The 26,772-nt window shown below is 36.3% G+C and overlaps 1 protein-coding gene across 2 annotated transcripts; it reads right to left on the bottom strand.

Moving 5' to 3' along the window:
• Positions 1-384: 384 nt before the first annotated feature.
• On the bottom strand, positions 385-26,567 carry IQUB (IQ motif and ubiquitin domain containing). 2 transcript variants are annotated; one of them, XM_068402198.1, is made up of 12 exons: positions 25,770-26,567; positions 25,224-25,340; positions 24,440-24,601; positions 24,159-24,334; positions 23,759-23,914; positions 21,634-21,844; positions 17,440-17,615; positions 12,936-13,106; positions 11,352-11,528; positions 9,488-9,736; positions 5,449-5,634; positions 385-3,143 (listed from the first exon to the last, which is right to left on the bottom strand). In XM_068402198.1, the coding sequence occupies exons 1-12, from the start codon at positions 26,227-26,229 to the stop codon at positions 2,976-2,978; spliced, it is 2,409 nt and encodes an 802-aa protein (XP_068258299.1). In that variant the 5' UTR covers positions 26,230-26,567; the 3' UTR covers positions 385-2,975. The 2 variants fall into 2 exon arrangements, with proteins under 2 accessions (XP_068258299.1, XP_068258300.1); XM_068402199.1 differs by lacking the exon at positions 25,224-25,340.
• Between the last annotated feature and the right edge of the window lie 205 nt (positions 26,568-26,772).

Below are 26,772 nucleotides of genomic sequence, written 5' to 3'. Positions count from 1 at the left end.
AATACAGTACCTTTAATCTCACTCTGATATTTTCAGTCAGCTTTTCCAGTATTCGCCACTGTCTGATACAGAGAGCACTTCCATCCTTCGTATTTGTCCAGTATCTTTTTTAATATCATTTGTAACTTACATAAACAGGTGAAGCAACACAGTAACTGTTAGATAAAGCTTATAAATTAATTCATTTTCAAAAGGCAATACAATTATAAATGTTTTGGACAAAAAGGGGTAAAAAAAATAATTTTTAAATTCAGTAACAATATCAACAAAACATTTACAATGATCAAAGTAGAAATTAAAGAAAACTAACATGAAGGATTTTATACTAATTTCAATTATGCTAGATTTTAAAAAAATTGTTATCTTATTTTTGAATTATGTTGGCTTTACTTGGCTTTGCCCTAACAAAATGATTCAATTAGATATCCAAAATATTAAAAATACTTTTCCCATTTTTCAACAACTCTCTTTCAATACATCACATCCTCGAAAACATTCAATTTCTATGCTTTCAAAAGCCATTTTTGAACAGTGACTTGAAAGAAGACATCAGTTTTCACTTTACACAGGCAGGTGTTTTTTTGGTTTGGGTTTTTTTTTTTTTGTGGCCAGCCATGTCCCAAATATTAGTCAAGTATCCAATTCACTATAATTGCAACACAAATTTTTAACTACTTACACAAGAACTTTCATAGTGTGATTAAATGGCACTGCCATTATCAGTGACTACCTTCTGGACTTCTGCATAAACCAAAAAATCTGTGTGTATGACCAATTCTCTAACAGGCCAAGATACTAGTTTGGTTGAGAATACTGAACTGAATATAGAATCTAGAACTCTTCAAGCATAAATCTGTAATACCATGTCAATTTTGGGCCCCTCAAATCAAGAAAGGCTTTGATAAACTGGAGCAAGTTCAATAGACGTCCACCAAGAAGCCCATGGGGCAGAAGCACTTGATGTGAGAAGCTGACGGAACCGGGCTTGTGTAGCCCAGAAAGAGCGTGGCCAGCAGGACTAGGGAAGTGATCATCCCCCTGTACTTGGCCCTGGTGAGGCTGCACCTCAAATTCTGTGTTCAGTTTTGGGCTCCTCACTACAAGAAAGACATTGAGGTGCTGGAGTGAGTCCAAGGAAGGGCAACGAAGATGGTGAAGGGTCTAGAGCACAAGTCTTATGAGGAGCAGCTGAGGGAACTGGGGTTGTTTAGTCTGCAGAAAAGGAGGCTCAGGGGAGACCTTATTGCTCTCTACAACTACCTGAAAGGGGAGGTTGTAGTGAAGTGGGTGTCAGTCTCTTCTCTCAAGTAACAAGTGACAGGACGAGAGGAAATGGCCTCAAGTTGTGCCAGGGGAGGTTTAGATTGGATATTAGGAAAAATTTCTTCACCGAAAGGGTTATCAAGCATTGGAACACGCTGCCCAGGGAAGCGGTGGAGTCAGCAACCCTGGAGGTATTTAAAAGATGTGCAGGGGTGACGCTTAGAGACATGGTTTAGTGGTGGACTTGGCAGTGTTAGGTTAATGGTTGGACTCTATGATCTTAGGGGTCTTTTCCAACCTAAATGATTCCAAAAATCTCCAACACCACATGGCATTGAAATCAATGCACTAGTGGCTTTTCGCATTTGTTTGAACTATTTTCTTCTGTTTATTTAAATGATCCTTCTGGGGTTGTAAAGCACATTTTTTAAAAGCTGTTTAAAAAGAAAGGTGACAAATTTATAAAGAGGCAAGTTACTAGCTGTACAATTCATGTTTTCCTTCTTGCCCTTCAACACATAATTTTCTTCAAAAATCCTTTTATCACTCTGGAAGAAGCCCAGTTGTAGCAGCCATTCCTATCTCAAGGCTCAGATCCTGGAAAGTACGTTAAGTCAACCAGAATGCTCATGTGCTGCAATTCTACAACTAGCTCAGTATTGAACTAAAATCCAGAACCTCAATTTAATGGTAAAATCAATGGAAAGACTCCACTGAGGTTAGAATGCACTGGTCAGTCAGGTACTGGTTCTACAGTTCATGTTCTGTTGAGGGAGTCAATCCAGTTTCCAGCTGTTTACTGCCAAACATATGCTTATTTCTCTTTCCAAATGCTACCGCTTTTTCCTAGACAGTTTTATTTGTCAGAGCAAAAGGCTTTGTCCTGGGTCAAAACCACACCTAGAATAGAGGTTTCAACCAGAACTTTGCAACTTTCTGTAGGACTTTATTGAATGTACACCACATCATATTTTTCTTTGTAGCTATGATCAAACATACACATAACTAAATAAGTTTACAGAGAGATTTGACTTCTACTTTAAATAACACAAGCTCCTCAAAAAATAAACATGTTCTAAAAAGTCTCCATTGTGCATTTCAAATTATAAGTCTGATTTACAATAATTTCAAGATCTTGGATACAATAATTACATGCTGGTAGTTCCACTATGACCATCAAGATGAGCTATAAAAAGTAAAGTTATTCTTTTGCACAAATGTTTGCAAACCAAAGCAGCTATATCTGGAAGGGCATATCAATTCTGTTGTTCTGTAGGAATTTAGGGTTTGAGGGGTTTTCTGCCTTATATGCTTAAGATGAGAGAAAAATTTAATAGAGTGTTTACAGTATTATTTTTTTAATTAAAAGTTGACAAAGAATTAGCTAAATTCCCCCCAACAGGAATATTACACTACAGACAGAACGTTCCAAGCAACACAGGCATACACAGGAAGACAGTCATTGCTCTAAAAATTCAGAATTTACAAAGCTAATCAATAACATTTTACTTTTTAAATAATGAGGTTACAAAACATGAAATGCAGTTATATTGACTGGTCAAGATCAAGTTATTTTATCCTCAAAAATTTATTTTGATCTGTGTAATACAATTAAGGTATTGATGAAAAAGTACATTTCTTTAAAACCAAGGAAATTGTATTAATCAATAATTCAGTTAACACCTTTAACTTCAGTTAACTTTGCCTAAGAGTTATGTTTTTGTACCAGTAGGAACGGGCATAGCTATTAAAAATTCATTTGCATTAGCCTGATTGACACTCTTACGCAAAAGGGATGTCATCGCTGGAATCTCAGCACAGTAGTTTTTTGCCTGGATATGCTTATGTTTTATTCTGTGAATAAATGTCTCTTCATAAGCCTGAAAGGAAAAAAAAAAATTCAAATGCCATTAAATAGAATTAAAATATTTAGCAAGCCACTTGTTGCTTCATATTTTAGACAGTATAAATAGTGACCCTTTAATAAACTAAGCCAGATAATTTATTCATATATTATACATAATGAAATATTTTGTAGTTCTATACTGCTACCCTATGGCCCAACAGTGAAAATTACTAACCACTCCTTGGGAAACATTATTCACCTTTTAAAAACAGAAAAACTTCTGGCATTTTTTTATCTCTTCAAGATAAGACTTATTTATTTCTTTTCAGGTAAGAACATTTGTACTTACCTTTGAAAATTAAAAAAGGCAATGCTTAAACATTTGCAAGGTGAGGACTATAGGAAATTTCCTTGATAAGAATCAGAGTGATTATACACAAATAATCATGGCAGCAAGGATTTGCAGCATTTCAGTCAGCCTTTGCATTCACTGGTGACATTTTCCTAAATTTCTAGTGGTTAGTAGCAGTTCAGATGATGCAAAAACTAACCACAATATTTAGTTGAAAAAAACCTTTGCTACCGCTACAGTCACATTACGAATTATTATTATACTATATATATACATACACTATTAAAGAAAGTGCTTGAGAGGCTTTTTTTTTGTTTCAGTGAATAAGAAACAGTGATCCAACTCACGGCATTCTAATTTTGCCTCATTTTCCTTATTTCACACTCATCTATTTTTGAAACAATGCTCTGGCCATTACCAGTGAAGACAGCTGACTCCTCACTATAGCTGGCCCACTTCTATTTTTGTAGCAAGAGCTAAATGAAAATACCTATTTTTAGGTAGGCTTGCATACCTTACCTGTTGCTCTTCTGGCCTAACTCCCCCCTTCACTGAAGCTCTGGACCTAATCAAGTTAATGGCCTCTCTTTGACTCTGACATGCAGACTTTATGAAGTTAAACCAGGTAAGTGCATAATCAGAATCTCTGCCTGCCATAATGCTAGTAACAGAAATTTATGGATGCAGAGAAGCATCGCTAGATTCACACTGCCTGAACAGCCTTATTGACTGAGAGTGAGACAGAGGAGTCAATAAAGGAATTTCCAGCGTGAAACTGATTTTACCTCGTAAAGCTAATGCTCACATAAACATGTGTCTGCTTGAAGACACAAGTTGGGCACACACACAAAAAAATGTCATGGATAGCAGAATTCCCTTTACCTTTGGAATTCCCTGACTGATATATTTCATCCCCAAAGCAAACCTTTCATTAAGAGAGCAATTCATTTGCACTGTCAGTTTAGTTATCACATACCCTTAGGACTTCCAAAAAGAAGGGCAATGTGTAACAGCTGAAGTTGCATTTGTGATGCACACATGTTGTGTTAGAAATTGAATTAAGAACACCCTGAACAAAAGAACACTCTACAACGACCTCAGATCACTACTTACACAAATCAATAACATAGAGGTGAAAGGCTTAATAATCCATTACCAATTGCAGGCCAAACACAGCTCACAGGATGCTCCTGTGCCTTAGAAAACTAAATACTCTACCATACGATGTCCAGTGGAGTGAGATATTTACCAGACTACCACATTTAGATGGAATTTGGGGGGAGTGGTGTAAAAATACCACATTTAGATGGAATTTGGGGGGAGTGGTGTAAAAATACAAGTTTCAATGATTTCTTTAACAAATTCTTAAATCTTTTAACTCAGAACAGCAATTATGTTTTTTTTGCTTAATTGCAAACTATAAGATTACATTGTCGGGGTACTCAAATGACATCTATGTAAGAAAGTAAACTGAGACAAATTTTATTATGACAAATGGTTAAGTTCTAGACAAAGAGCCATTCTGTTATTTGATGAGAAATTTATAAGGCCAGAAACTAATGAGGCCAGAGGATGTGCAAGAGCACAGGCACACAATTGTCACAGTATTTATGGTTAGTCTTTAGTATGCTTTTCATCCAGGCCAGCTCTCACCTGCTCTCAGCTGACAGCTGAGGGAAGAGCATAGGCATGGCACTGTTTTCCATAGGCAGCATGGACAAGGCCACTTAGCTTCTTGCATTTTGGGAGGGAGAATGAGGGCAAGACAGGGTTTAGGTACATGGATGTGAGCTGTACTATGCCAGCTGCCCTCTGGACGAGTGCCTGTTTTGTTTAATAGTACAGATGCAATCATTTAAATAGTCACAATGGGCCAATTTTAACAAGGATGAGTGCAAGGACTAAATTTGCCCAAATATCATTAGTCATAGGATTCTATTAAAACATAATATAAACATTGTACAAAATTAAGCCCATCAGATTTTACCTCCTGAAGGTTACACAGCTTAAGATGCGCATCTGCCTCATCTTTAGTAAGGAGAATAGTGTTCCATGGAGACCACTCACGCTGCTTATCCCATCTGACCATAACCAAATCATAGAGGTCACTGCAGGCACTGACAGCTGACTGACAGCCCCATATGTTCTCAATCATGTACTGCAGATCTTGATGCTGAAATGGAAGAGTTAAGAAGGAAGCATGTTTCATTCTACAACAGCGGCACTGTAACTATACAAGAATCCAAATAAAGCCTTGAGTAAAAAAATTTTCTATGCATGTCATATAATCACTTGGTTAAAGAATGTCTACACATACACATCTTCCTTTAGCATGGTGTGGCAATTATTAACTGCATTTTTCTCCTATCATCTCTAAAATATTACATTCTTACTTTGATCTTCTCTGTCAATGGCAATTCATATCTTCTGTTGACATCCTGATTGCTTAACTCTCTTATAATGCTTTTTAAATCTCATGTTTTTTCTCATGTAGCATACTTAAGCCTGTTCAGACTTTTTTGGTCAATAACAATAGTTCATCTCTGTCATTACTCAGATGACTTCACCATTTCATTCTTGGGTTCAGAATTAATGTTATTCAATAAATGAGCTATTACACTACTAAATAAAGTCTACATATAACCAGAATAATCTGGCTGAAAAATATGGGAAATTAGGACAAGAAAAACTCCCATCTGTGACAGACCCCAAATCACTGCCTGCTTCGCTTTGTTCCTCTCACTCTGCTGTTGACATATGACATATTGTGCTCATGATACTGTTGCTCATTTTACCAAATGAGATTATAAAATCAGGTAGCTATGCTACAATATTAAGAAAAAATAATAGGTCTGTTTGTCACGGTTCTCTAGTACAGAAAGGCCTTAAAATGTACTTTTTACCTATGTCTAAGGTTAATTTACATCAATCTTAATTGGTTTATTACTAGCCATCTGAAATCGCTACTAAATCTTGATAAACACAATGAAATGAATGAAAAAAAAAAACAACAAAATGGGACAGCAGGTACCACTGAGCTTCGTTAAGTTTTTGTGTCACCCTCCATTAACTCTTCTTTGTATTTGTCATGGAAAATTATTAGAAGATTTTTATCTACAGGAGTCTGTAAACAACAGGCTTTTAAATAGGTTTTCCTCCAAGCTAGCCATCCGAAGAGGACTCATTCCTCTAAAAAGAAATCTTGACTTAATTAATCAAATAATGGTGTTTGCATGTTACTTATTAAATTTCTGACAAAGGATGAATGAAACTATGCGAATACAGTGCTTTAGTGAAATGTGGCTTCATGTACTATCATTCATCTTGCTTCCAAAATCCACAAGCCCATGTAAATTCTTGCAAGGGAAAATGTAAGATAAAAGCTGGGCTTAGAACCTCCACAGGTAATAAATCTGTACCTGCTGATTCCAGGAATATAGGACTGCTCCTACATCTGGTCTTAAATCTGGTCCTGCAAGGCCTCCTTTATTAGGTTTCACTAATTAGCTTCTGTTTTCAATATTTCCTCCTTTTCACAAAATTTCAAATAACTTCTATATCTTCTTCTTAGAAGCCAGAAATTTGCAAGCAGACATATTTGCAAGTACCACTATATTCGTGCTAGGCTACACATCTCAAAAGTTACCAGAACTTGCAAAACTCCATACTGAGGTATATGGGCCCATGTGAAACAGATTCATATTTTGACTCTTCCTTTTTCCAGGATTATGATTTTTTTTCTGACTGAAAAATAGGCAAAAGCTTGTTCTGTGTTAAAACTTCTCTGGTTATGGGGAAGAGTTTGATTTAAGAGACGACTTCTGCACTTTCTAAAGGTAGGCATGCATTTTGATGTGAAATTTTACAGTTAATTAATTTCAAATGATGCTTCCCTCCCATCCCTCTAATAATTTGTTCTGTGCTCACAAGAAACAGAAATGGCCTTCAGCACTGTCACCTGACAGGTTGGGAGCAAGTATTGAAAGCTCAGCAGCTGAGACTGGGAAACAAGGGTAGGCAGCAAACCAATAAAGGAGTTAAGTGTATTTGTAACTTCAAATGAATACGACATTCCCATTAGGACATTGTTCATCAAGAAAAATCAATGCCATAGTACGTACCATTGATTCTAAAGAGCACAGCGTAGTTAAACCCTCTGAAAGAATATAAGGCAGACTCAGGACTTGACACATTTGCTGAACTAGTTCATTTTGATACCAAAAAGGTCTTTAGCTGCTCTGAGCGAAATTTAGTGGAGCCTCCGTAACTCTCACCAACTGCTTTTTGCCTTTTAAACCTTAGCAGCACTCATATAGGTGGTCAACCCAAACACAGTTAGAATCAATATGCAGCAGATCTGAAGAAAAATCTTTTATCTTCTCACAGAAGTCTTGCATCTATCCACAGACAACACAATCAGAACCAGTAATGGTGCTGCACTGGGCAATGAATGAAGCTGTCACAGCTGCTGCAAAAGACTTTTAGTTGTAGCCCAAGTAATTTCTAGATGCCTCAGAGCTGTTTTCTGGATGTAAGTGGAGTATAGGAAGGAAGGGAAGGGAAAAAAAGTAGGTAGCTCAGAAAAAATTTAATAACTTCAGGAGATGTTAGGAGAAAAACAAAGAAATCAGTGATTTAAGGTACAAATCTCTGTTGTTTAGATATTTACAACTCTAAAGAGAAGAACTTGAAGTTAATTTAGGTGAAAATGACACAGTGTCTAGTCATGTTGCAGTGGTACAACCACAAATGGAACTGCAAGTGAGGGCTTTCAGTGTCAGCAGTTATGAAGCAGTCATGTTTCAACGCATCAATGGCCACCAGCCATCACAAGTGATGTGATGTGAGAGAGGTCCAAAAGAGTTTGGAGGCTGTTTACATATTAAGGTAAACTAGACAAAGACACAGACAAAAAAACTTTTCAGCTTAACTGAAAACCAATATGGACAAACAACATCTACAAAATCCAGGTTCTTTGATAATATTTCTTAACACATGCATTATAATTGAAGAATCCTAATCTTCCTTTTGGCAGCTGCCATTGGCGAAGTGCTGAACCACAGCATGGCTTGTTTTGGTGTCAGTGGGATATTGATGACTGGCTTTTGTTTGCTTGGTTGTTGTTTCAGATGTACTGAAAATACAGTTCAGAAACTGCTCTACGAATGTTGATGCTGTAGAGATTTTTATTACTAAATGTCAGAAAGTTCAAATAAATCTTGGCTGTTCAATATTTTCAGTCAACAACACTTTACAATTACCTCAGATTTAAAACTTTCTCAGTGGATACCGTATGTCAAATTCTTTTGTTGACAAAATAAGTAATAACAACTAAAAGAGAGAATTTGCTGAAGACAAAGGTAAGAAGTTCTTTGAACTGAGTTGTTCTAGTAACGATTATTAAGAAACATTAGCTAATAATACTGCAAAGATTACAGATTATTAGACATGATGGTAAAAGTTTAGAAAATTGAAATATTTAGTGAATCCCTCTCCTAATAAATGCAAACCAGTAAAACTTTCAACTACAGATATTCTACTGACAGAACAGAAATGTCAAAACCTCAGCTTCCTTATTTTTTTTCCTTCTGAGAACATGAAACAATTTAGTTGTATTACTAAAACAGTCCAAATAATGAGGCTTAAAATGTTTTACTAGCATTATATCTTGAACAATATTATAGTGTCAAAAACATTATTGTTGCTTTACAGATGATGCCAGTACTTTTAAGCAACATGATGGCCATAGCAGAACCAGACGAAGAATCTGAATCATCTGATTGTTCGACCTGTCAGCTAGACTTCTTTCTTTTAGTGTATAGCTTGTAACCACTTTTGAAAGTACAGCTATACTTCAAGAGCTTAAGTGCTTCTTGTTTATGGTATGGAACATCCCATATCACAGGAAGAAGTTTTTGTAGCTTTTAGCCTATTTCTCCACCTGTCAACAACATACACAAAATAAAGCAAAAATTATAGTCAAAGCCACTGGTTTCCATTATTAGCAATGCTCTTGCAGACAGTACCTGAACTAAGAAAACAATTTTAGCATCATCCTGATAATCAGCTTCAGACTTCCTGAGATTTTCTAGTATAAGTTTGTACTTCAAAAGTGCTTCTCGTTGCTGAGCCTCGTTATCAAGCTTGCAACACAAGCGACATCTGCCAATGGTGCGTGAATTAGCAGGAACAGGAAACTCAGTAGATGGTAAGTAATTTTTGCAGCTCTGACAGAAGTTAACATTTTTATAAAGCTGTAGGGGATCTGGTGGAACCTAAAAGATTTAAAAAAAAAGTTAATTCACCCCAAAGTATCTTTGTATTACTTGTGTGTCACTATAACTCTATCAGAACACTTTTTACATATATTCATGCGAGTATTCTAATATGTAAAAGCCAGTAATATTTATTTTAAAATACCCGATAGGCTGGGTTTTTTTTTAAATAGAAGACCAAAAGCCGTTCTATTTTCTTACTGTACGTGTTAAAATCAGTTATACAAATCAGTCAATTCATTTTTAAGCTATCTGAAGACGTTATGCTCCAGTGGTCTTGCTGGTGCTTTTATGTATGCAGATTGTCAGCCATTCTAGAAAGATGACAAGACAGAGAAAAGAGAAACTAATTCTTCTGCATTTAATTTTTCATATAAAATCCGCCCTTTATGTCAAAAATAAAACCCTGAAATTATGGGCATATTAATATTTTGGCATAAGAATATAAAATCATCAGAGCCACACGTCCAAAAACAATATAGGGGAAGATAATACACTAAACTTGCTAATGACCTTCTCACCCTCATATTGCTTCATGGGTTCTGGAAAGAATTTACTGTAGTCTGTGCAGAGGGCCCAAGTCTGTAACTGGGTAGTTTGAGTAGTCTGATAGTCCAGCTACCTATTGTGGTCATATGCCTTTTTTTTGAAAGTACCCTGAGGATTTGGTCGCCTTGACTGTCTGTCGATGAACTGCCATCTTTTTTATGGTCTACAGAAGGTTACAAGACTCAAACACAAATATAGGTGCAATTCAGCCTTCAACTCGAGGTACAGCTAACCAAATGCTACAGAAGCCAAAGATCTCCCATCTCCGGCCTCTGCTATGACCCATCTAGGTAACCCTGTTCATAAACCTAGTGTAAAATAACTGCTGGTTGGTTCTAAATCCCACTAACATTTACTGACAGATTCTCTACTCCTGAGATACCGTCAACCACTGTAAGAGGAGTCCTCTTCTGACAGATGTGGAATACATGCTGCTGCCTAAAGGAGCAACATACGATAGTGAATCATATTTTTAATTGTAATCTGTAGTCGGAAAAGAAAAACAATCACACAACTTGAGAGCTGCCTACTGCTATCTCCACTTCGTAGCTATATCTGCTTCTCAGGAAGTAGCAACTGGTTGTACAACAGAAGCTCATAACAGCTCTTGCTTAGGTGCAAGGTCATTAGACATCACTTTGACAATGGCAATGTTCTTCCTTTCTGGACGCATGGGATGCTGCCTCTTGTCCGGTGGAAAAAAGATAATTGCTCTCTCTATTGGTTCCCTGTTTGCTATTAAAATTTGCTGTTACCATCCCATAAGATCTACCATTTACAATTCTCAGATTTTTTATTTCATACATAGTGTTCCTGGGCTCTCTGGGCGCTACCAGCCATTTGTCAGCTTCTTATACCCATGTCTATGCCCCACGCTTCATATATGACTATATAAGCTTATTTGTGTGAACTCTGTGTACTTGCTACATTTTACTTTTTGAGGAACTCCTCCAGCAATTCTACAGCAAAATCTAAAAAAAAAAAAACTTTCATTGTTTTGCATTCCCCTTCTCCACCATCTTTAGTTCAATAGCCACTATGTCAGGCTGCAAAATAGGAATAATACCTTAAGTATCCTAGCAACTTCAGGGTTAAACTTTGGAGTTTTAATATACTGAAGAAATAATGTACAAATTCTTTTCCTCAGTCCTTCTAAGTTGTGTTCTTTCACCTCTCTTGACATAAGATCAACTTCCCTGTCAATTAATTCCACTATTTCCCGTGTTAATTTACATTCATGTTCCTGAAAGAAAACATAAAGAAAAAGGAAAACAAACTCCACAACAATAAGAAAGCAAACAAACAAAATAATTATAACACATACATGAAAGCAAACTATAGATTCTTTGCCAATCATCATTCATTCCTCCGCACATTCATGTAAGAACAGGTTCATATAAGAACTCTTTAGTTTCTTAAGAAAACAACCTCCAAGAAAACTAGTGTAAAGAACTAAAAAACTTGGAATTCTTAGAGATCCTGCTTGAAGGGGCCTGTATATACACAAAAGCTATGAGGAACTGTAAACCTGGACGCATTAAAAAATGCTAAGCAGGGGCACAGAACACATGCAAAGTTTTCAGTCTCCAAAAGCCCCAAGAAACACCTCCCTAAGAAGCTTCCTTTGGCTATGCGATAGGAGATGTAATGTATATACACAGTAGATAGTTAAACAACAACAAAAAAAAACCACAAGAAAGCAACCCCAAACAAAAAACCACACCACACAAAAGGCATGGGGGATTTTGTGAGTATGCTTGGAAATTAGTAATTTCAATATTTCAAATGCTTAGCAGGAGATTCTCCAGAGACAAATAAGAGGTGGAGGAGTTCAATGTTTTCTCACCTAAAACAGAGCGCTAACTTACAGAAATTCTAGAATTTGTTCACTACAATACTGACTTGTATTAAGACAGGCAGGAGTTCATAAACCAGCAATGCTCCCAATGCTATATCGGCTTTAGATCAAATTCTGGTACTACCAAAACAAACAGCAAGATGTTTGTTTCCTTTAATAAGACCAGGAAGCAGCATTCTAGTTTGATGTCAACAGTATCATCCTGAAAGTACCTTGAAACTCGTATTATTCTTTTTGTACATGAATAAATAAATAACTAAAAAACCAAATACGAAAGACTAAGAAATGCAGCCAGCTTCTAATTCACTGGGAACGCTGGCAGCAGCTGTCGGGGTGGGGAGTGAGGGGCAAAGAAAAAAAAAAAAAAATCAATATTTGCCAGCCATAAAACTGGTAACCCAAACCAACAGAGAGATAAGGTTCTAAACAGAGGAATAATAAAACTAATAGCCACTTACATCATCAAGTTGTTACAAATATTAAGCTAAACTTTGTACTTAAGTTGTATTATGTATTAATATACAAAAACTTCTAAAATCATGGGGTTAAAATTCTAACATGACTTGAAGAAAAATGGGCACATCACAAAGTGAAATATGAATCTAGAGTATATCTGGAAAGTAAATTACACTCTCATGCCAGGTGGTACACTAGGCTTTCTCTTGCTGCCAGCTGATCATCCTGGCACCTGTTTGCCAGAAGAAGCATTGCTTATGTGTCAACATAATGAGGTCACTGTGTCTTTGGGAAGTACAGCTTCAAGCTAAACACAAATAGAAAAATAAAACATACCTTCACTGTACATCTGAGTGTTAACAGTATATCTATTCTCTCATCTTTTGGGATGTCATTCATGCTAATGCTGCGGTAGATTTCAAATAGTTCTCTGGCACGGAGTGTGTACGGTGTATCCATTTCAGTGATTCTTCCATCATATGCTTTCCATCTCTTAGGCTGTGCACACTTCAGAAACAATTTGTATAACTCTGAGCCATTATAATGCAATCACCAGCTGAACAAGTGCATTACGTTACATCAAGTTTCACCAGAGCAAAAAGGGACTTAACATTAATGCTTGACTAGCACAAAACGCTAATTGTATTGATGATATTTATACAGTACCTTTTCCACCAGAGCAAGTATTCAATTGCATACTTTGTTTAAAGTTGCAGGTCATGTAAACTGTGACTTACAGTATATTAAAAGTAAATAATATTCTCCTACAGGGATATGCTCTACTTCTTTAAAGCAAATTTACTGACTAGTGTTAGAATACATTTGTTCTGTATTTCATCTTGCAGTCATAAATCCCTCTATCAGTAAAAATCAATGGAACTGTTGACTGTGTAAAGATTGCAAATTTAAGGCCTCGGAGTCTACTGCAATAAAAAATATCTCCAGGGAACTGTTCTATTTATGCTAGCTACACAGACGGATAGAAGGCACAGACTTTGTTAGAGCTGGCTAAGGCAAAGAATGAGTTTACAGCTTATCGGATACTTCAGCTATCTTCTTGTTTGCTGACAACCACTTACCATATGCCTATCACTTCAATTGTCTCTCTGAACATCTTTAACTTCTACAGACAGTGAGAAGTTACATGGTGTCAACTGCCCCACTCAGTTTGAAAAGTTCGAGCATTCTCTCTAGAGGACTGGTTTTGGTCGCAAACCACACTGTTACACAGGGGACTAGTTCACTGTGGAGGCAGGTATCTAAATACAACAGAAAGCTGCTATTCAAAGCGCTCTCCCCATCATTACCTAACTCCGCTCCCTTTCCTTAATCATACATTGGGACAGCTATTTGGAACCTCATTCTGTGTATTAATTACTCTCTTTCACTGTATTTGGAATTTGAGTGTTCACAAACACTTGTGAACTTCACTTTGCAATTTCAGTGTTAACTACAGCAACACTTCATGCAGCATTCACATGCTGAGTAGTTTTCTGGCTATAACCCCAGCATTCACGTAATCGTTATTTTGACCAAATATGTAGGCTTGCTATGGTGATAAGTCATAAAAATACCAAGAATAATAGATAATTAGAACAGATATGATTAGTCACCACCACAACCAAAACAGAGCTTTCCTCACTTTTAAATAAATAAATTATAAAGTTAGGTAAGCAAAAGAAAGACAAAATAATCGAAAAAAAGGATTTAACATTGCATAACTAACATTTAGTTACATTATCAGTGGGAGTGGAACTCTAATTAAAGGAGGTATTGTTAATCAGAGGTCACAATTCAGTGCCAAAAATGATTAAGAAACGCAATAGCAAAACCAGACATTAGTAAAAAATAAAACTCAATTTCTTAGTGAAATCTTCGGACTTCTTCGAAACTAGAAAGAGGCAATTTTCTCTCTCATAAAAAGGGAGCATTCTACTGTAACTTCATGACTTTGTTTCACTATCTTTGTACAATACTAGAAATTCTAAAAAAAACCCAAACCCAAAATCCAAGCAAACCACCAAAAACCTTCACCAACTTAGAAGCTATATCATGCTGTAACTCCTTTGTATGGAAGACTTGCAAAAATCACTGTTTTCCCCAGAGTAGCTAATGCAGTACCTACATTTGATGCTCTTCAATGAAATCACTTATTGTAAGACAGAAAGATAATTTGGTTATGTCAGGGAGAGTCAATGGGCAGAGTTTACCCTAGGAAATGGCTATTAAAACTAGGTTCTTTTGATAAATTTGCACAACTCATGTATGAGCTAGCAGTCCTGGTATTCCACTCTGCAAATGACCCTTAACACAGGTCAACTATATTATGAGAATGTTTAAATTATTCAAAGCAAGATATCATATCTGTAACTCCTGTAATTTTTCCTACTACCTCATCATAACTGGGTATTATATAAAATAAAATAATTTTAAAAGAAAGAAATTATGCAGCTTTTTACAGAAAAAAAAAAATACAGAGGTCTCATCAATATGAAGATTTCCAGTATTTCAGAAAGGATCACAAGCTCTCTGATTTCAGGACTATTTTCATGTATCCAAGATTGATGCAAGAAAACTAAAACTTCCAGATTTTTTGCCAGCATTTGCTTGCCTTTTAGTCTGCTGGCAGTGCTGTGGAATTTACAATAATCCTGTTATCTGTATTACTTCAGAGAGCAAGACTATTATAACTGCACTGTGCTGCCAATTCATGAAAGCAGAAAAAAGCCCCCGAGGAGAGAAACACATCACCACAGACACAGAGAGAAAAAGGTAAGAAAAGTTAAAAAAATCCATAGGATGGGTGCAGTAATGGCACAAAGCATGAAAGGTAAGAACAGAGCAATAGTTAATAATTACAAAAATTCCTTCAAGAAAATATGATTGCTGTATAAAAGCTTAATCAGGTACTTCCTCTTCAAAATACTAATGCTGAAGAAAAATGAGCTCAGCATAAATAAGAACCCCCTAGAACGTAGTGCACACACAACCAGTAGCAACCACTGTAAAAGCACACATGCATGAGGAGGTACATGCTTAAAATAGAAGGGAATGAAAGTTTCCATGGAGAAGCAAGCTTCATATCACACTGGATATTGCAGCAAAGTGAAATGCTTGTAGTCTTCAGATGTGAAAGGTGTTATTTCACTTTAACTGGCAAGTGTCTTGATTAACATTACCAGCTCAAAGTTCAAGAAATAACCGAATAAAGCAGCTATAATCTAGGACTCCAATGATAAATTTCTTACTACAGTTTACAGTGTTTAAATCACAGTTACAGTCATAACAAACCATCTATTTAATTTTGAGATTTCCAAAATTATTTTTAATTTATTTTTTAAGAAATGCAGAAATTGTTACTTTCTCTACCTCTGAGATAGACCACTATCTATGTCAATAATAGGCTAATCAGTAATTTGTTCATGAAGAAAGGTAATAGATTTTATCAAATCCCTTTTTACAGTCCAGTTCCCATACATCAGTAATAAAAAGAATGAAAAAAAGTCTCTTGCGGACAAAACTGCCTTTTTTACTTTTGAGCACTAAATAGTCAAAATTAAAAAAAAAAAAAGAGATAGTAAAAACCTATTTCTGTTGCAGTATTTCTTTCCACAATTATTTCCCATACTATGAAAACAGACAATAAATAAACTATTATTTTTTCTGAGGGGACGGATTGCTGGGACGTCTACCTAAAAAGGACTTTTTTTGTATTTTACATTAAGGCGCCATTGAATCTAATGTCATTCTAAATCATCTTTGTGTATGAATGAATTCTCATCTTTGCTTTATAGATGAAAGCCTGAAGAACACTTGCATTAAATTTCATCGCCAAGATTATACACAGAATACTTGAGAATAAAATCTCAAGTTCTAACACAACTGAAACTAGTGAATTAAAAACTGAGTTTAATACGATACAAGATTCAGTCAAAGCTCTTCTGGGTTTCTATCCTGTACATGAAAACAGAATAAATGCTTTCTTGAAAGACAGACACATGATGACCAGAGGCCTTGCTCAATGGGGAAATAAAACGACAAATCTAGTTCCTGAAGGATAACATTTCTGAGGGAAGAAAAAAAAAGAATAATAAAAAAAAGAATCAGTTCACCCATTCTGCAGGGTTAAAGTTTAATTTTACAGATAGTTAATTAAATGTTTGCATTTAAGTTTAAATGCAATAGCAAACTATTCACACTAGAGAGCAATGAACATAACATACCAGAGGTAAAATCACTTAGTCGTTAGTTTTGATTAGTGAAACTGAGTATTTTTGAAACAGAAGCTAACAGGCAGATTTTTAAAGTTTCAAAAACAGATTAGGAAAGAGCACAGTTTCACGCATGAATTCCTACATCACTGTAATGCACACAATACAAAATATAGAACAGTATGCAATATCCCAATGCTTTATAACCTCAAATTAACCGTTCTGAATAGTTAGAATGTGAGCCTTTAATACTGTTAACAGTGCCATCAGAATCATGTTCTTTATGCAGAATAGTTACATAATACAAAATTTATCCACTCAGTGCTATTTTTTTATATAATATATACACAGCTACCTGTGTCTATGGTAAATCTCAGGTGACAGTCTTAATGATGCACTGTTAGTCCTTCAATCAGTCACAGAGCTAAGAAATTCTCAGCTTGGAAAAAGAAATTTACGGAATTGTATTGACATGAACAACTGGATAGTTTGGACATTCATAACATTAGCATTCACGTGATTAACTGTTAAAAGACAGAAAAGTTACTTTTGGCAGGTAGTTTGCAGATGCCTTTTCTGTTCGTGTACTTTCGTATTCTTTATGTTCAGCCTAAAATTACATCACTGACCTTATTCAGAAAGTGCACTATTGCTTTTTGTTGATTCTCCTCATCTGCATTTAGTTTGTGTCTCCCAATGGAAGCAATCAACTGTGCCTCTTGTTCCAGAAGTCCACAAAATGCTGCCTTCCTTTCAGCTCCAGTAAGAGTTCTGTTAATCCGTTCAGTCTCCTCCTGCCTCCACACTACAGATATAAATATTTTGGGTATTTTTATAAGAGGTTTTCCAGTGAAATTTCTACTTTCATATTTAAGAAATAACATAATTAATTTTCAATATTCATTAAAAGCCAGTTTCTATGTCAGAGAATTGATCGTTACGCATATTTTCAATAGACACAAAATGGCCCAGAAATTAATGCAAATTATACAGATGTTCTCTGAGAGCACGTGTGCGTACATCAATTCCAAACTGCCAATTCGTACTCCATACTCAAAGATGGGTTAGGTGAAAAAGGAGTATTATGTGAGAAAAAGAATTTAGCTCCTGTGGAAGTGTGTGATGAAGTGGTTTCTTCATAATTTTGCATCTAAAACACTAAACTAAGGTTAGCTCATTCCAAAAGGTATGAGCAATAGGAACTTTTTAAACAATTGCTCATCGAAGTCACAAGAAAAGATACCATGGAGACTTTCTCAACAGATAAGGACAGCACCCTACTGTGGTACCACTAGTACTCAGTGCTGAGAATATTACTGCTTCTCCCTGCATACAGGAGTAAATTCTAAAGCAGCCTCAAGTCCTCCAAAACGGAGATAAAACTTGACTGACAGTCACGTTTAGCACTCCAGGTCCTACACTGAGTATTTCAGTGGTATCACCTTTTGCCATCTAAGATAGATGGGTGCACACTAATAATTAGACAGTCATCGCTTTACTCTCCCTTTCCTCTTCCACAACAGAACCCTTCAAGTGGGAGGAAGTGGCACGCAAACCACAGGATGGTAATGGCAGCAGCACATGAATCAGTACATGCTGTGTAAGAGTCAGAAGGCCAGATTCTTATGGTCAAATCACCAAACCACAGACATCTGCTGCACTACAATAAATTAGACTAATTAATGAGAGAAACATACAGATGTATACATACGTGTCTATCACGGTATATTTTGTAGTACCCATTTCTTGCCTGTAACTGCTGACACACAGACTGCATGCCTTTACAGAAATCTGTTAGTAAAATCAAATTGTGTTTACTGAATCGTGTTTTCCTTCGCACACACTGTAACAATTCTCGGCTTCTCTGAAGAGCCTGTTCCATTTCAAATACCTCTGGAGTTTTGTAGGGAATTTTTTAAGATCTAAAACATCAACATTCCTGAATAATATCTCAAAGTTTTGTTATTGTTCCAGAACAGTTATGCAAAAGCAAAACTGAGCGTAAAAGAAAACAATCCAATATGTGCTGCATACTTACTGAAAAAGCCTATAACATCCTGTATCAGGCAAGACTAGAGGCAGGAGGAGGGAAAGGAGGAAGGTTTATTTTCTGCCTATGGCTTCCTTATCTACAATACCTTGTGTTTTCCATTTTAAAATACTTCAACTCATTTCTTTAAGGCTCTCCAAGCTTTGGCATTAACATGACAGCTGTCTGACAAGTTCTGAGTACCCAAAGATGTATTTTTAAATAAAGCCATTTCAGCAAACAAAAGCACTATATAGAATTAATTTACATTGAGCTTTATATGCCTGAAGGGGGCAGCAACTTCAAAGGCAGGGCTAATAAATACACTTAGCAATTTTGTATTTACAGAAATGAAGCAGCTGTCAGTTATCATCAATACTCACCTCCTGATTCATCATATACATGCAACCAAGTTAAAAACATTCCTCTTAGATTATCTGTTTTACAGGCAGAGATTTTACTCATTACAATTTTTATTCCCGTTTTTATAAAACAAAGTAGATCATACTTTTCAAATAAATAATGAACGTCTCTATATGCAGACACACTGAATATATAGATACATCTCATTTGCACTGTACAGTCAACAGGCAAGGTTTTGTACCAACAGGAATTGCTTGTACTGGCTGACCCTGTAATAGTATCCCCCTGTTGTGATCAGCAGCAATAACCTTCACAGATCTCTGGAGGACAATAGTCTCATTCTATTACTGTCACAATGATTTAGCTTGTGCAGACTGTTGACACTATAAGAATGTAAAAGTAGTTTCAGATGCAGGTAGGAAAAAAAACTTCCTAGAACCACTAAGCTCTATTAAAATAAAGAGTATGACTGCAAGTCTCCATATAGAGGAGCAACTAGTCAACACTGGTAAACAAAAACAAAACAAAAAGATTGACACCAGACCATTATTTTTAACAAAATGTTAAAAAGACATTTCAAATACTGGAGTTTGTTCTGTTCCAATTTTGAAGCGGCACATGCTTTTTCAAGTTGCCTAGATAGTAAATTCCTGAACATGAATAGCCAGAAGTTTTATTATTTGTGAATCCAATGACATTAAATTACACAAAAGAAACATGTATATAACCATAAGTTTTAAATCTAAAAATATTGAGAATATCAGCACTCATTCACAACTTTAACTCAGCTTTGTTGTTTCTATTGCAAATAAGACTCTTCACACTTTAAAAAAAAAAAGTGGATCATACATTTGATAGCACATTAGCTAGGAAGCCGTTTTTAAAAGAAAATACTGCAGGAAATCAGATATCAAATAATAGCACTTGCCATAAGTGGAGGGGAAAAAATGATTATTTGAATACCTTGGCTTTTGATTACCTAGTCATATACACCTTTATAAGGGCTTGATTCTTGTGAAGTGAAAAGGTAACTATGCATGAAGAAAAAGGGGGGCGGGGGAAACAAGCCCTAACAAACCACAAATCTCATGAAGATTCCATTCCCAAAATTCTAAAGTTTAAGATCAGTAATAATTTTTACATTTGTCACAAACAGTAATACTTGTAAGTCATTTATACATTCAAAGTGATTTGTTCAATGCCACCCAAAGTATGACAGTATTAAAAGATTAGCGTGTAACTTGGGAATTCTTGAATCGTGACCCTAAGCTCTACAAGTAACACATGTCACCAAATTTATGCTCAGTTTACCATGGAAGAAATAGCTGATGGTTTAAGGTAGATCAGGTGGCTTTGCAATGAAGCAAGTAATCCATAAGGCCAGTTCTGCTATAGAGACAGTAATGTCCAAACTGCCAAAGAGTTATACTATAAGCTAGCACTGCAGCCTAGATCACGTACAAGTTGTTACAAGTCACAATGTAAGCATCTTGCTTAAAATCAGACATTTTAAAAAGAACTCTTGCAGTTTTATTATATGCTGGTACAAGTCCATTGCTTTCTATTGTTTTTATTTTTCCAAAGGGACATACTCTAGGGTTTTTGTTATATTTGCAACATTACTCTCCTGTAAGGTTTTATGTCAATTATCTGCAGTATTCACCTTTTTTTTCCAGGAAAGGTTAGAGGTGCTTGCCTGTATTAGACAGCATCCACTCCAATAGGAAAAGTAAGTCTTTCAGAATGCCCTGTGCTAACAGATTTTTTAAATTTTGGCAGCACCGTTTTGTGAAACATGGAATAAATTAGAAAACAGAAAAAGCATCAGTAGAAGACGACTAAGACAAAACGAATAACCTCAGTCATATATTGTAAAATTCTGGGCAAAAATTTAATCCATTATAAAAAATGTCTATATTAAAGGATGAATAATGGATCTTAATACTAATTTCTTCATGGCATTATTTTCAGCATCTTAAATGTAAAGTAAAAAGATTAAAGGAACTCTGATCCAAAAAAACAGTTCCTGTTCCTCTATCTGACCTTAACATTAGAGCTGAATGAAAAAAATAATAATAAAATTCCAAATAGCACTGTTCTACAAGTTGATTATTTCCTAAAAAGGTGTACTGGTTTTGGCTGGGATAGAGTTCATTTTCTTCATAGTAGCTTGTACTGTGCTATGCTTTGGATGTTGATAACACAGGGATATTTTAGTTATTGCTGAACAGTGCTTACACAGAGACAAGGCCTTTTTTTTCTGCTTCTAGTAATATATGAAAGTCAAGTAATTATTTAAAAATGAAAGAAATTCCACTGTAAAAAAAAAAAAAAGGAAGTATTTATAGAAACACATAAAAACCGTAAGTTTGTTTTAAACAAACTGTACTATTTTGCTCATTTAAGAGTATCCCTTTAAGAAAAAACTTACATTCTAAAGCATGATACAGTAGCTCAAAGTCTTCTTTTGATTTAGGGTTCAGCCTTCGTTCGTGCTCCCTTCTCAGTTTTTCTTCTTTCTCTTTTTTCCTCCGTAACTCTTCTTGTGCCTCCCATGCCAGCCTTAACCTCTTTTTTTCCCTCAGATTTTGTACTACATTTATAGCATGCCAACGACGGAAATATGTCTGTAATACTATTACCTATATGTGATACAATAGCAAAGAATCGTGACCTTAAAACAAAACAGAATATTTTGTTCTTAAATTGTTATTATCTTCTGGCTGCTTAACTATATTTTCTAAGATTTGTCTTGTACTCAAATTAATTTAAATGTTACAAAACCAGTCATGGACTATTAGTCTAAACATTAGTATGCTTACTTATTTAGGTAACTGCAGGAGTTGAACCACTAAGTACAGTGAAGAAACTAGGTTCAAATAATCAAGTTAAAAAATAAAATGCAATTACAAAATCCATTTTTCTTTTTCAAATCTCCCCTTAAAAAACATTTTTTGCCATGTATTTTTTTTACTCTTTTCAGCTTTGTGGGCAGAGGTCCTCATCTTACTATTGGTTTACATAGTGTCTAGATTGGGAATTTATCCACACATTTTCAAAATTTCTTTTAAACTTCTAGATACAAAAATCAACACATACACACAAAATCAACTACATTTAATTTGTAAACAAATAATGAAAGTGAAGTTATCAATGCTGTTAGGACAGAACTTAAAAAAGAAAATTTAAAAATCCACCTTCCATAGTTGTGGCTATTAAAGACTAGGGAAATGTCTATAGGGAGGACAATGCACGAGCCTGAGCTTCTGCCAGCTGAGTTAGCACTTGCACCACAAGCAGTTTAGCCAGGTCAATACCATGAGCTAACAAGCACTGCTCAGAATTGAAGGCTATCAAGCACAAAACCACACTAATACAGTTACACTGTCTCTACAGATATCTTAACCTAACATTTCTCTTGAATATGTCTTCAGCTAGTATCTCAACATGGAACTACACTGCACTGTGCGAATCCATCAACTTGAACCAACACCAAGCAGATGTCTCTCTGCTGTGCATTATAGATTACCTGTAGATACATCACAGATTTCAGTAAGTAGCACTAGTGATCATAGTAAAACATCTTGGTAGTCTTGAGGAAACTGTTACCTATTCAGGTTCCAATTCTACAAGATGCTTATTGCCATCAGCTAATGCTAACCAAAAAAGAAGTTCTTACAGAAAACTTCTACCCAGAAGATTTCAAAACATCTTGCCAACCACGTCAGTACAATTATCCTATTCAGACACTTGGGGAATCAACTGTTTCTCCATTTAATTAGATTCAGACTATTTTAAGCAATCAAATTAATAACTAGAGCGTTTACAAAGCAGTGCCCCTCCTAACATGATGTTGGGCTTACTTAAGTTAGATGTGCAATCACTGAATACATGGTTTTCAAAAAGCAATTTGGAACACCTAAATGGCATCCTCTGCACCACGAATATACAGAATCTGTCATTGGAATCGCCTACATGAGGCAACTCAGTGCACCAGAAAACCCCACAGACACATTGCATGTGTTTGAACAGCCAGGTTCTACCCTAATACCAAAGCAGGTAGCTCGAACACAATCCAAAACGGATCAGTTTGCCAAAGGTAACCTACCAAGACTGTTAAAACAAACAAACAACCCCAGAAAACACAAAACCCAAAGGCTGAACGCAGGTCTCCTAAATCCTAACCCAATACTCCATCCATTTGAGGCCATACATTAAGCACGTCGCTTAGGTCCTTCCAAAGAGATCATGAGAATGCCATAGAGACAAGCCTGGTTTAATCCCTAATGCTCTATATAGAAGCTTAACTGTCACTGTAAGATAGAAAACAGTAAATTCAGAATTTTTAATATTTAAGAAATTGCAAGGTCCCAAATGTCGCTAAAAACACAGAGCAAACACACGCTTCCCCCACATCTGAATGATTACAAAATGTGAAGACTAAGCAGACATTTTGCTGTTCACTTTTAAATTCACCCTTTGAACACTCATTAAATATTCACATAACCTTCACAGTACTTTGTTTTACAGATAGTTTAAAACAGGTAAGAACTTACTGCTTCAAGTCTACGTTTATGGTATTCTTCCGCTGTAAGATACTTCCCAGGACTTATTAGTTTGTCAGTCATATTTGACACATACAGGCCAATTTTAGCCATCTGTGTTGATGTTGTGTTTTTTGTTTGTTGTGGCTTATTTTTTTCAAAAACCGTCTGGGGAAAAAATGCATGTCAGATTATAACAAAATACACAGAGTTTTTTTTCCTCATTACAATAATTGGCAAAATTAGCTATTTGTAACAAAAATCACATGACTAATGATATTAATCCACTAAATACTTTCAATTGCACGCTTATTTCCGATCTATTTCCTCATTCCTATAGGAAATAATTCTGTCAACATTGTATTTCATTTGGCAAAAACAACATTCTAAAAAGACACTACAAAACCATTACCTGTGTTTCCCTACAAAATAACTGGATTCCTCTGTCAGGTCGTTTTTTGGGTACCGTTTGTGATCCTGCATTATGAAATTCCACTCCTGTTATCCTGTTCTTAAATCCACCCAGAAATGGCTTATGATAGGCAGGTCTTTCAATTTTTACAATTACATCTTGAAATGAATCAGAATCTGTTAAAATGGAAGTTCCAAGATAGAAATATTGTTTCTTTTAGTAACAGATGGAGATTAGAGCACGATTATATGTATCGACACATGTGTAAAAACAGCATTTACCTGTTTGTACTCTGACAGTTATGACATCAGGCATGAGGTAATCCTGCTGAACCGTTTTCCTAGGAAAATGTTCCTGATCAAGACATAACTTCTCAGATCGGACAGTTTCATCAAAGTTAGCCCTAGTCCTCCTAAGAGTTTCATTATCCTCAATCATGCTTCCTAAAAATAAAAACAAAATTAATTCCTGATATGCTTCTCAAAACGAACAAATAAATAACTCCATCAAGTTTACCCTGAGATGTTTTTATTGAAACACTGCAACACAGAATAATCATAGATTTTTGAGCTGGAAAGAGAGTCTACTTGAAAGCTGAAACGGTATCATCATACACTTTGAGATACCTAATGTAATACTGTCACCTCATAATGTCATTCATATTACAATTTTTAAAAAGTTACAGTAAGTAAATGTATTTATTTGCAAATGCATAATTTTAAATCAAAGTTATCCATTTATACAGTGAACCTGTATTGAAAAATATTACCTAAATCTGCTCCAATTTAGACCTGATCTAAGCATACAATGGCTGAATCACTGTTGTCCTTCACACAATACTGTGGCATTTATTCAAAGACGATATTCTGAACCAGATCTACTGAACTCCAAGCTCCAGAAACTACTTCTTTTTGATTTACAGATAAGACTCTATCTGGCTTTGGTACAGTGCCCTTCCTAGGATGCTATCGCCAGCTACTCAGAATGAGAGCATCTGAATGCAGCCCAGCCAAGAGGAAGGCGGTCAGCAGGTCCACACTCCGAAGGGTCACTCACTGCGCTCACCTGCTGAACGGGATGTGCTATGTAAGAAAACAGGGCACTGAACTGGGAAGAGGAAGTCAGACAGGACACCCAGAATGCAGAGGAACAAGTGCAGGAGATGATGGAGTGTTTCGGGGACTGCAGGAGAAAGGCATGGATAAACAGATGGGTGGCAGGTAAGTTATAGGGGAATCTAAGAGAGGTAAAATAGTAAGATGATTGCTATGATCAGTCTAAACTGTTAGTAGCCCGTGTACTCATGCGAATTCTGCACTGCTGTTTTGCAAATGTGTGTACAAAACACGTATAAATCCATCCGTTCCTGGAAATGAAGATCACTCTATAAAATGCTATATTAGTCTATAAATTGCTACTGCAACTTGAGATGAAGAATACTTTCCTCACTTTTTCAAGCATGTTTTATAAGACAATTTAAAAAGCGACTTCAAGACCAAGAACCAGCAAACATGAACAGAATGAGGGTGTGGAGGGTGCAAGAAGCCATAATCAAGTTGAAGAAAAAAAATCTCTTTAAAGGCCTGATGGCCAACATTTTAATAACTTCACCTGTTACTCTCCCACTTGCTGTATTCTCTAATAGCACTGAGTTTTGAGATGTTTGTTCTTCCCTTTCTGAATTTCTTACGTCAGGTAAAGTAGAATAATTCTCATTGGTAACAAGAGATGTGCTCTCAGATAATGCGCTGAATGGGGCATGTGGCTCATATACATCTTGCTTGTTATTTCCGATCATTTCTTGATTGCCTAGTCCTTCTCCAGGTCGTTGCCACTGTGCTAAACTTGACCGCTCCGGTTCCTTCAGAGCTGACTGCTCCGGAGCTGACTGCTGCTCGCAGCCCTCCTCTGACTGCGCAGTGCCTGTAGCTCCTGCAAGCAGAGGTTTCTCTGCTGGGTCCCCATTCTCGGCCTCTCCGACTGCTCTTCTTTGTGAGGATGCAGGTGGCTGCTCAGCACCCGACCTTTCCGCTGTAACAACTTCAAAGCAACTATCTGATGTATCTTCCATTTCCTAAAGTACCAGCGGCATGTTTTTAACCTTTCTGTAAGAATAATCACAGTATCTATTTGAAATTTCATACTAGCACACTTCTACTACCAAATATATGGGTGACTTAACATCCTGAAGAGCTTTTTCTACATCTATTCCCAAACAGCCTATTTACAATAGCATGAGGTCTTTGCTTCCACCAAATGCAAAACATTTAAGTCTTCTCATCGGTCTTTAACAGTAATACCACTGCATGGCATTGCCAGCAGGCAGTCAGCACAACTCTTATATAGATAAAAAAAATACATAAAAATTCTTAATATAGGTAAGTACTTAATATAAAGAATTTACACAGAAGTACCACCCAGAGACAGCGCACCCTTAAGGTTTTCCGCGCTGCCGCTGAAATGACACGGTCCGGAAGAATCCCGAGCCGATATTCATGAAAATAAACCCCCAAACAAGAGGGCCGCCGCCGCCCGCCGCCCTCCGCCCATCGCACCGGCCCCCTCCCGCCCCCGTGCCGTGCCGTGCCGTGCCGCTGGGCGGTGCGCAGGCACC

This window comes from Nyctibius grandis, chromosome 5 (genome assembly GCF_013368605.1).
Source record: "Nyctibius grandis isolate bNycGra1 chromosome 5, bNycGra1.pri, whole genome shotgun sequence".
Taxonomy (NCBI): Eukaryota; Metazoa; Chordata; class Aves; order Nyctibiiformes; family Nyctibiidae; genus Nyctibius; species Nyctibius grandis.
This window is presented reverse-complemented; position numbering and strand designations above follow the sequence as displayed.